This window comes from Manis javanica, chromosome 7 (assembly GCF_040802235.1).
Source record: "Manis javanica isolate MJ-LG chromosome 7, MJ_LKY, whole genome shotgun sequence".
NCBI classification, from domain to species: Eukaryota; Metazoa; Chordata; class Mammalia; order Pholidota; family Manidae; genus Manis; species Manis javanica.
This window is the reverse complement of record NC_133162.1, coordinates 125,478,299-125,490,610: the sequence shown is the minus strand read 5'-3', so window position 1 is coordinate 125,490,610 and position 12,312 is coordinate 125,478,299. Positions and strand designations below refer to the sequence as shown.

At 36.9% G+C, this 12,312-nt stretch overlaps 1 protein-coding gene across 5 annotated transcripts in view; it reads left to right on the top strand.

The window, feature by feature from the left end:
- Positions 1 to 12,312, top strand: part of CCDC148 (coiled-coil domain containing 148) — a 220,580-nt gene that overhangs the window by 79,347 nt on the left and 128,921 nt on the right. For 4 of the 5 annotated variants that reach the window (XM_073241513.1, XM_036996140.2, XM_073241515.1 and 1 more), the window contains 2 exons: positions 591 to 686; positions 776 to 957. In XM_073241513.1, the coding sequence (XP_073097614.1) occupies positions 591 to 686; positions 776 to 957 (278 nt within the window). Of the gene's footprint in view, positions 1 to 306; positions 399 to 590; positions 687 to 775; positions 958 to 12,312 lie in introns of those variants that run through there. The other variant, XM_073241516.1, reaches the window with a different exon arrangement.

Below are 12,312 nucleotides of genomic sequence, written 5' to 3'. Positions count from 1 at the left end.
ACGGCCTTTACCCTGGCTCTTTCCTCTGTTCCACTGTTGGCACTTTCTGTCATTTAGGTCTTAGGCTGGCTGGTCACCCACATGAGAGAAGCTGCAGTCACTCCCTGTTACCTCACTCTGTTTACATCACTTAACCTCCTCCTGATACTTCCTTATCTACTTTTTTATTAGTTTATTGACTTCCTCCCCTTATTAGAACATAAGCTCCATGATCATAGTTGTACTAGATGAAGGCTTTTAGGTGATTTTTTTTACTCTACTTTTTAATATTCTGTAGTGTTGTTATATTGCTTTCATAAGTAATACTTTTTTAAAGACATTAAAAATCCCATGCCCAGCTGGGGATTAGAGGCAAGGATACAAGGGAAAGAAGTGGTGACTGAAGCAGAGATGATATGGTAAGCTCCTTGCCTTAACAAAACAAAATCCAAATGTGGGTGCTGCGTGGCTATGACCCCACCGCACTTCCTAAACCCATCCTGTGGCTGTGTGTCTGGAGCCCCCTCTGATAAGCACTGCCTGGCTGTGGCATCTTTTGGCCCCTCTTCCAGAGGTCCTCAAAGGGACTTTCTCTTATCTACATTTAATAGGTTGACTTTGTGAAGAAACAATTGAAAGCTGTCTTTGAAAGACTTAGCCTGGAGCAACAGAAAATAGAAAATAGTATTTCAGACTGGAGTATGGAAGTAAGTGTGATGCAAGTAGCAATTTGTTTATCAATTTGTCATTTATGTTGTTATGTTTTATTTAAAACAATTACATAATTTTTTTTCAGATACTAGATCATTCTTCAGAAGAAAGGAGTAACCTGCTTAGTGAACTGCCCATACAATTAGAAACTTTGGAATGCCCATACCTTGATTTGAAATCTTCAATCCTTAATGAGTTCTGCAACTTTACAGAGAAATATCAAAAGAAACTTCAAGATTTTGATCTGCAGTTAGAAGATATATACAGGTAATAAGATAAAACTACTTGAATTATACAGGTTTTTACCACTAAATTTTTGTCTTCGTTGGGGACTATCATGCTTCTGATTTACTTTTTTCAGTTACTATGTGATTGGAATCAATAAGTGTTTAGGTTGACTCTTTGTTGAATGAGGGTTTTTTTCCTCTAAAATAATTTCCCTGAAATAATGGTTTTAAGGATTTTTATGAGGTTGAAACATGATAAAAAAATACTCTTCTGAGGACTGGTTAGCCAGAGACGGGTAAGATTCCTCAAGGGAGGAACAACCTAAGACAGGCACAGTCGCAGGGGGGCCATCAGGTGAGAAACTGGGGAACAACAGTGGTGAAGCTTAGAACCTCACCCCCCTCCCTGTTTTGAGAGAAAGCTTCTGCATCCGTGGATGTTTTATTGCCCTTGTCTAGCTCGAATCAGCACATAGTCTACAGGCTCACACCTGATCATCTACAATTGCTCTCTTACAACACTAAACTATGTTTTCTACCTTTATCTTGCATCTACCTACCACTTCAGCATTTTATTAAAAATAAAAATAATAATAATAAAGGGAGAAATGTGGGATCCACATATAAATCAAGTATAAAAATCAAACGAATATTCATATTTGACCTGATTGTTTATAGTTCATAATGCGTGATCAAAACCAAAAGTTTCTGTGATGACTGTCCTTGCACTGTTCACCATGTAAGAATTTATTCACTATGTAAGAATTCGTTCACCATGTAAGAACTTGTTCGTTGTGCTTCAGAAGATTGGAGACTTGACGAGAATTAGGCTTGAGATGGATTAATGATTGTGCATTGAGCATTGACTCCCCTATACAGAATTTTATTGTTGTTAACAACCATTTGATCAATAAATATGAGAGATGCCCTCTCAAAAAAAAAAAACCAAACTTAAAAATCAAAAAAAAAAATCACATACTAATTTAACTATACTGAATAAATTAGAAATGATGTTTCTTGAAAAATACTCTTCTGCTTGAGCTCATTACTATGCTGGTGAGAAATACTTTTCAAGCATGATTTTTCAGTAACTATGAATTTTCATTTTAAGATGTGAAGTTCCTTTTCAGTAGAAATTTACAAATCAGTGCTAATAATTGCTTACAATGGAAAATGTACCCATGGAATTATGTTACTCGTAATTCAGTGTGATTTTGCCCTTTGGTGAACACAAAATATGTTCTGTAAATTTTTTTAATGTTAAATTTTTTAAGAAAATGTACTTTTGGTTATATCCCAAAAGTGACAATCCTCTTCTGAATAACAAATATATTGTTAACTGACTTATAACTCAGTTTGGCAGGGTCATCTTCTCTAGTGTGAATTCTGTATTACAATGCACTGATGAGCAAACCCAGAAATGCCACCGTGGGTCCGATCAATAGTTTACCTCATGTGCTGTTCTGTATATTAAGTTTCTGGGGAACATTTTGTAGGAAAACATGCTTTTTATTTTATTATATTGAGCTCAAGATTTTCTCCAAAGAATATAGATTTAAAAAGAAAGCAATTGAGGGATGCACAGTAAATTAAAGGGAACTAAGGGCTCTTACTTTGAAATGGAAGAACATAAATATGACAAATATTTATATTTCTTACATTTCTTGATGAATTATCTGTAAATGAAACTCCTTTATATGATATTACTAATGTTAAGAAAAAAAGAAATAAATAATAGCAAGGAAAACCTTAAATCCTACCAAGTAAGAGTTCTTTGTTTCAGTGGCTTCTTGATCCAAACTCTTCAGTTATGGCTTCTATTTGTCTTTCCGTACACGTGGAGAGGCTCCTAGGTGACGTTTGAGTCTTCCCTGACCGACAGCGGCTTTCTTACATCTCTGGGCGGATGGTCACATGTTCCTCCTGGGCAGACACCATTTGGTCTAAGAGCTCCTTCTCTCCCTGCCTCTCGGCCTTCCTTTTGTCCTTCCTCCCTTGCAATAAAGTTGAGAAGAAAATTAATAATATATCATTTATATGCGTTGATTGAGTAACTAATTACACTTTAATTGAAACTCAGTCATAGTGCAGTGTTAAGTCAAGCACGCACTTAGTTTAAGTCTCTAATAGGAAAATAAACAGCCTGTCTCCCCTCCCCATCCCAACCTTGTTAAAGAGATTTTAGAACTAACCAAGTAAGAGGGAGAGTTTTTTGGTTGGGGGAGGAGGTGGGGTAAATGTGGAAGGCTGTGCATTATAATCAGACTGACTGTGGCTGTGAAGAAGGGTAAACCTGTCCTTTTAAAGCAGGTTGGCGGTCCCATGATCTTCCCCTCCAGATGACATCTCATCCTCCCTGGGCAAGCTGGCTGAGACTGGTGTTTCTACATTCGCAGCTCCTAAACATGGAGGAGTTTGCCTTAGCAGCCATAATGCCTCCCTTCCACTAAGACCTACCCTTCATGGCCCATGTTCTTACCTTCCTCTTAATCTGAACTCAATTTCTGCTCTTCCTTTGTGCAACCCTGTAGCACTCAAAAAAAGTTGAGATTCACAGCTCCATTGTTATTGCTGATGACTAAGCAGAGAATTACATGACTATATCACATGATAAAGATTTCAACAAGAGGGAAGAAACACTGAGGAAAAAATAGCTTAGGAAGGCTTGATGGAGGAAGTAAAATTCACTAGGGAGTTTGAAGAATGGGTAGGATGAGAATAAGGCAGAAAGGGGTAAAGCAGACAGTCTGAGAAGGGATATAAATGGATAGACTGTAAACCCCTTGAAGACAAGGTAATTTATTAAATATTTATATCCTTAGTACCTATCACATCCTGGCACATACCAGCCTTTAAATAAATGATTGTTCAACTGAGTTGAATTAAAGGTGAAAAAATGAAGGTGAGAGTGGAAGGCGTGCTGTGGGAGCATGAGGAATCCGCTTGGGAGGAATATAGGCTCATAAATTCTAATTGAATAGTTTGCTTGCCACATATAATTATCCAGAGTAAATTTTACATAATTAATGATACGTTTTTACTTGATGAATATATTGGGTAATCCTTAATATAAGTGGTCTCTGCTAAATGCCTTGGGGGAGGGGTTTCAACAGACTACATTAGAATATGTCTTTGCCTTTGAGAATGCTTGAAATATTTTGGGGAAGCAACATATATACATGTGTCCTGACCAGATGAAAATTACATGCAAGTATCAACTGAAAAGGCTATTGTATAAAAAAGCTGGTGGTGAATGATGAAGCATCAATAAACCAGAATGAGGTTTCAGGAGTAGTTTCATTGAAGAGAAATAGAATACGTGGGCTATTTTGAGTATATACTGAGGTGGTGGGTCTCAGCAACCTGTCGCTGGTGGTAACAAGGCATGTAAATGTGCTCTGACAGCTGCATAATGAATTCTAAGTTCACCTGTAATATTAATTGGACTTTGCATTTGCCAGTATCTGCCTTTATTTTAATATAACCATTTCCCCTTTTAGTTCTAGATATTAGGTCTTGTGAGAATTCACATAGATCGGTACATGTCTGCACACCTGTACAAGTGAGTGTGTGCGTATTTTAAATAGATGTGTACTGCTATAGAATAAAAAGGTGAGCTATCTGGGAGACTTCTTTAAATTATGAGCTGTTTTCATTGGGCTAAAGGCAGTGGGCACCACAGCTCATCCCAACATTTATGTTAATTCCCCCTATTTTGCGGCAGCTTGCCGATTTGGGTCAGAGTGACTCCGTCTCCAGATTCAAAGGGAGACCCTGGCTGGGAACGGGCAGCAAGCGGTGACATCACTGTCCCAGGCCACAGTGACTGGCTCAGGGGCGTCCAAGTCGGTGCAAAGCTCAGAACTTTTGCTGGGTACTTGTGAGGGGTCGTGCCTTCGCTTCTCTGTGGATGTACCGGGAAGTGCAAAGCAGAGGTTGCCGCCGGCAGCCATTGTGCGAATGAAGGAGACAGCGCCCAAGGTGAGGAAAGAGGCCAGCTACTCAGGGGAAAAGTGACCTGGTGCTCTGTTTGCACTGCGTGGGCAGCCAAATGCACCGCTGAATTTTCAAGGGCGTTCAGTCCACATTAATGTCTTAAGCCAGTGTGAGTTTGGTTTTTAGTTGCTTGCAATTTAAAACGTCCCAAGCTATATACAATAGTTAATTTGATTTCAAAATATCCATGACTCATGAAATTAATCTGTCAGTTTAATACAACTGCAATTGAAGAATTGTTAAAAATTATTCCAAAAGTTATTCGGAAGATTAAGCTTGTAAAATGAGCCAAAAATTCAAAATGAATAACTCTGTCGTGGGGGCGGGGGGGGGAATTAAACTTGTAGAGCAAAATATAAACATATTTTAATATGAAAATCAATTAGAAAGTTTCATATATATGTGGAATATGTTGCTGATCACTGGACCAAAATAGAAGTGCAGAAACAAAATTATAATAATGTAATTTGTTATTAAGGGGAAATTTCAAAACTGTGGATGAAAGATTGGCTTATTTATAAGAGAGAACTAAATAAAAGGCAATTGGAAAACAAAGTTAGGTCTCTTCCTTATTCCATATGACTCAATAAACCCCAGGTGCATTAAAATGTGAAGAAGAGAAGAATCATAAATTAGATAAAAATAAAAGCAAATGTTAACTAATCTTGGAGTGGGGAAGGGCTTTTAAAATATGTTACCTGCAGTGAAAATCATAAATAAAAAGTTTAAATAAATGCAATAACATAAACGTTAAAATAATTTAACTGGATGGTTTTTCAGGCAAGTTAAATCTCTAAAGAATTGATAGAGACTTGCAGTTTCCAGTCCAAAGCGAAAGGAGCTTAGAATTTGCCACTTGGCTCTGACAAGTAAAAAGCTGAGCAAACTGAAAAATCAACAGCTCTTCTTAGATACACCAGAGAAGTAAGATCACAGGGTAAACTGGTGCCCCCCAAATTGGAGATACAGGTGATAACAGAGAATCACAACTTACCTGAGAAGAAACCTCAGTGGACACCAGTGCTGGAGTAGGAAAACTGGACCATACTTGACAAACTGCTGGAAGCTCAGTGTGGACAACTTTGAGTTAGAAACTCTGTGTAACCTTAGTCACAGAGGACACCTCACACTTCTGTGAATTTTACCTCCAGAGGTTCTACCAGGTACTCACAGGTACTGTCCGAAGAAAAAGTCCTCCTCCTCTAGAGGGAGGGAAGGGGACCATTTTGAAGTATTCCAGAGTATTCTATTCTTAATAAGGGCTGACCTCAGGAGAAACTATTGTATTAGGTCCTAAATGGCTGGTGTTTCATCAGTCTAGCTTACATGAGGTCAGGAAAATACCCAACTCCAGCCCTCTCCACCCACCCTGTCCCACATAAGGGGGAAAGAAAACTGAGGATTGGTGAAATTTTTCCCTGTTCAGGGGCAGAGGCTAACAGACTGAGATCACCTAGTAATAGGACTATAGACGCCTCCCCGCCCCCCAACTTCCCCCTACATTACTAAAGGCCTCCTTAACCCAGTTCCTTTTACCCAACACATGCCTACCTTTGAACAACAACAAAAATTATAAGACATACTAAAAGGCAAAAAACAACAATTTGAAGACACTGAGCAAGCATCAAAGCCATAGTCAGTTATGGCAGGAATGTTGGAATTACCAGACCAGGAATTTTTAAAAATTATTAATATGCTAAGGGCTTTAGTGGAAAAATTAGATAACATGTAAGAACAGATGGATAATGGTAGTAAAGGGTAGGAATTCTAAGAAATAAACAAAAAGGAAAGTTAGAGGTCAAACACACTCTACCAGAAATGAAGAATGCCTTCTGTGGGTATATCAGTAGACTGAATGAGGGAAGAGCCTCTGTGCCTTGAGTATATGACAATGGAAACTTCCAAAACTGAAAAACAAAGAGAAAAAACAAAACAAAATAATATCAAGAACTATGGGACAACTACAAAAGGTGTGACATATGTATAATAGGAAGACAAGAAGGAGGAAAGTAGAACAATAAATACGTGAAGTAACAGAGACTTAGAATTTATGCAAATTAACGTCAGACAGCAAACCACAGATCAAGTAAGCTCAGAGAACACAAGAAAGATAAATACAAAAAAAAATACGTCTAGGCAAACATATTCAGGCTTCAGCAACTGCACTCTTTGGTATTTACCCAAAGTAGTTGAAAACATATGTCCACAAAAAAACCTGCACATGAATGTTTATAGGAGCTTTAATTAATTATTACCAAAACTTAGAAGCAACCAAGGTGTCCTTCACTAAGTGTATGGATAAATAAACTGGTATATTCACACAGTGCAATATTATTCAACGTTAAATAAATGAGCTCTCAAGCCATGAAAAGCCAAGGAAGAAACTTAAATACAAATTATTAAACAGAAGAGCTAATCTGAAAAGGCTACATACTGTATGAGTTCAATTCTGTAACATTCTGGAAAAAGCAAAACTACGAAGGCGGTAAAAAGATCATTGGCTGTCAGGGGTTAGAGGAGGTAGGGGTGGACAGGCAGAGCACAGGTGACCTGGAGGACGGTGGAACTGTCCGTATGATGCTATAGTGGTGGATAGATATCATGTATCTGTCCAAACCCATAGAATTTACAACACCAAGAGCAAATATAATGTAACTGTGGAATTTGGATGATAACATGTCAGTGTAGGTTCACTGATTGTAACAAATGCACGTCTCTGGGGTGGAATGTTGATAGTGCTGGGAAGTTACACTTGTGTGGGGACATATGGGAACTCTGTACTTTCTGCCCAAATTTGTTGTGAACCTAAGACTACTCTAACCAATAAAGTTTAATAATTTAAAAATAAATTAAAAAGAATAAATTATTTCATTGCTATTTAACTTTTCCAGAGTTTAGAAAGAAGAAATCTTCTAAGTTATGTTTATGAAGCGGGCATAGCAGTGATAGAAAAACTTGAAAAATATTGCACAGAAATGAAAACTATAGCCCATTTTCACTTATCCCTATTGATACAAAAGTCCTGAATGGAATATTTGCAGTGAGGATCCGTCACATCACATTACAATAATGAAACTGAGGAGATCCCCTATGGCTTATCTTCATGCATGCTAAAATGCCATCAGAATTTTCAGCATCTATTCTTTAAAAATATAAGAATGTTAAACCTAACAGATGAATACTTTTTACAATTATAAAGTATAAAGAACCTTCAAAAATTAGTGGGAAAAACAATAGAAGCACTTTTATAAGTGACAAGCATCCAACCACCATTATTTCATGTAATTCTGTAAATACTAGACAACAAAATTAGGCAAGGGAAAGGTATTATAATTATAAAACATAGAAAGAAATAGGTAAAATTTTTCTGCAGATAATATGCTTTTATTTGGAAAATCCAAGGCATTCTCAGAAAAATCTGTACAAGTAATAAGATAATTTAGTGAGATCGGTGGGTATAAAAATATAAATAGAACCAAACTTCGATTTACTCACACGGAACAGTCTCCACAGGGTAGGGTACATACATTTAAGCAAAGAAAACAACATACAGTATGAATTGTGAAAAAAAAAGAGAGCAACAGAAGAATAGTTGGAAGACTGGGGGTTGAGCGACCGGGAAGATGGAGTGCATTGCCGCCAGCTGAGACGGGGAAGACTAGCCAAGCAAGGTTTGTCTGTGAGGAGGATCAGGCCCTCACGTTTGGAAGTGCTGTGTTGGAGAGGTCATTGGGTATCCAAGCACAGATTTTCCGAAGGCGGTCAGTTTGTGAGTTTGGAGTTCAGGAGAGAGGTCTGAGCTGAGGATGCTTGTGAGACGACAGCAGGAACTGGGTGGGACGCAGCGCGGAGACAAAGGAGAAGACGGAAGACTGATTCCTAGGGTGCGCGGCAGTGCAGCGGCAGTGAGAAGAGGGCCAACTCACAGAAAGGCACTGAGGAAAGGTCTGGGGGATACAGAGAAAACCAAGAGAGTGTGCTGTCCTGGAAGGCAGGTGAAGGGGGCGCGGTCAGCTGCGGGAGCCGAGGAGGGGTGGCCCTCTGAAGAAAGGCTGCTAAGTCACGTCAAATAGGACTGATAATAGACTGTGGGCTCTACATGGAAGTCATTGGTGACCATTTTATTGAAGACGTGGGGACAGATGCCCAATTAGGTTGATTCTGAGTAAATGGGAGGAGAGAATTGAAAGCAGTGAGTTACAGACAGCTCTTTGAAGTTCTTATGCAAGGGGGAAGCAAGAAAGCAGGGCCAGACTTTTCTTGTTCTGTTGTTATTGTTCTGTTTTGTCATAAAATAGGAGAAATATCAGTATGTTTGATGCTGACGAGAACAATCCAGTAATGGGATTTAGAACACAAGTGGAGGAATAAGTACGGATGGTTTATGTGCTAGAGTAACAGGTGGGGTGCAGAGCACAGGACGCACATGCTGCGGGGTGAAGCGATGTAGCCGGGGAAACCCAGGTGGTGATTCTAGATGCAAATGACAGATTTACAGAAACCTCTCTACTCACCAAAGCAAAGCAAGTTTTAGGGACACTCAAAGTTTCACCTATAAAGTGGTAGAACATAAAAGAGATTTATCCAAGGTTAAAAATATAAAATAAATGGACATTTTTATTCATGATTGGTAAATGAACATTTCTGGAAGGTAAACTGACAATGTCATTAAAAAAAATCTTTATAAATGTAAATAATCTTTGTTTCTTTAGAAATAATCTTAAAGGAAATAATTATAGAAGTGAAATAAATAGTTGACTCCAAGGGCGGTTCAATATCGGTATGTATTTCTTTAGTGACAGCAAAATCTTCAAAATGACTGAGTAGCCAGCAAAGTTTATCTAATATGGATTCACTTTTCTTATTTTGCACTGTAAGTGCTACATTTATATCTATATAGCCTCAGAAAAAAAGACTAGAAGGTTATCCACCCAAATAAACAGTAACAATAGTTATCCCCAAGGGTTAGTTACAAATTAGGTTGGTATACGTGCTCTATTTTGTAAACCAAAAATACAGATTTTTAAAAATCTAACTTAAAAAGTGAAAAGAGTAAAAAGGAGACCATTGATACTTAATGAGTACCTATTACCTGACATGACAAGTACATGTCATTTTAATCCTCAATACACCCCATTGAAAAAGCTCTATTTTACATATGAAGAAACTGCAGCTCAGTGGAAAGTGAGCAATTTCCCCAAAGTTTCAGAGCTACTAGGTAGCTGAGCAAGAATGAATGCGTTTCTTCTGCCTGTCTGAATAGAAAGCTTTCTCCCTCATACCACAGCACTTCAAGCATTTATGTGTACCAGTATGTTGGTCAATTGGGTTGACTAATAGATTAGTGTTGTTTAATAGATGAATGATATGAGCCAGATATAAAATTTAAAATTTTTAAGTAACCATAGAAAAAATTTTTAAAGATAAATTTTATTTGATTAATGTTTTATTTAACTCAGTAGTTCTAAAATATAATTTCAATGTATAATAAATATTTTAAAATTATTAATGAGATATATTAGTTTTTTTCATACAAAATCTTTGAAATTTGGTCTGCATTTGACACTAATAGCTCATCTTGGTTTGGACTAGGCACATTTCCAGTGCTGAACAGCCACATGGCTACTATCTTGCCCAGCACAGCTCTACGAGATGTTCTATTTTACCAAAATGTTCTTAAAAAAATATGACTTCAATTGAACCTATTTCTTTATTCATGAGTTTGGGAAGCTACTGAGATTCTATTTGGGCAGTATTTCATTAGTAACATGAGGACAAGTTTAATTGTTTGCTTTAGACTCAGATGAGACTGTGACTTTAATTTCCTAACATTTGGATGAATTAATCATATAGATTAGACATAATTGTCTGATGCTCCATTTAGCTATGATCTTAAGCAAATATGTGGCAAAAGCTATTGAGTGATAAAAAGTAATTTTTACTTTATTGTTTGATAGAGATATTAAATTTTAAATGTTGTTGATTCACAATTATTCTATTATTTCATGAGCCCCTAATCTGAATGCTGTTTAAAATCCACAGTGTATCCCTCTGTATGTACATTGCCAAAACCCATAGTTTCATATTTTTCACCCGAATTATTTCAATTTACTCTACTCATTAGCAACTTTCAAGATAACTATGTAGTAGCCTATGGATTTTTCCTTATATATTTTTTTCTTAATACAGAATTAATCACATTTATCAGAGAAAAATTTTTTTAAATTGAGGCAAACAAAAAAGAAGAAACGAAAAGTTAACCTAAGTTGTGAACACTCAGGATATGTTCCAGTAACATTTTATATATTTTAAATGTATGTTGTTTATAAAAATGAAATAATACTTCTATACATATCCATTGTTCTTACTATTCATGAATGAGCTCCAATATTCATTTTTTCAATAAATGTTTATGAAACTTCTTTTATGTTTTAGGTCACTGTATTAAATAGTCTCTTACAATATACTTTTTAATACATGCATAGTATTATGATTTATGGTTGTACCATTTAAATTCAACCCTTTTCTTTGTTTTGAACAGTTATTTATTATATATTTTGATATTTGCTTAAAAACCTTCAAACAAACAACTTTGTTGCTAAATTTGAGTAATCCCATGATTTTTCCCTCAAAACAAATAGTTAGAATTGGACTTGCTGAATCAAAGACCATGAAAAATCCTATAATATTGTCATATTGCCTTCCAGAAAAATAGAAACAATTTATACTTTCACCAACAGAATTTCTGTTACCTGGTTCATCTTTTGGACTTGTTGATCAGGGCATTGAGTACTACTATCATGTGTGAATTTCACCAGTGTGCTGTTTCATATTTCCTTTCTCTTTCTTTGTCAATATTTATCTGTACAGCATAGCTCTGTCACTCTCCTTATGTGAAAGTGTTGGCAACAGAATTGGCAAAAAGATGAAAAAGATAAAAAAGATGGATTGCATAAAAGCCAGCATTAGAAGCCAGCACTCAAGGAACAGTGAGTGGCCTCCTGTAATTTTCGTCAAAAAGCATTTGAAGAAATAAATGCTTACACGTGTGGCTATTGCTTGATGAATATAAGATAGGAGAAAGAGAGGGAAAAGAGAATAAAAAGTAGCTGACATTTGCTTACCTGATGAAGTCACAAAGGAAAAAACTGGAGCCTTAACTACCAGGTGGCATTTTTCTCTGAGAATATGGTCTTGAAACTTTTGGGACATTTCAGTGGCTGGGGACGTCCAGTCTCAGGTTCTACATTTCTGGTCTAGCTCCCTGTATGTCAAGGGTGGTTTATAAGGTGAAAAGTAGTGAGAAGCAGGAGCATAATTTTTTGAACGTGGTGTGTATTGTCACTTAGTCACCTGGTTGCATGAATCTCTCAAGCACCATCCTAGGGCGCTGCAGTTT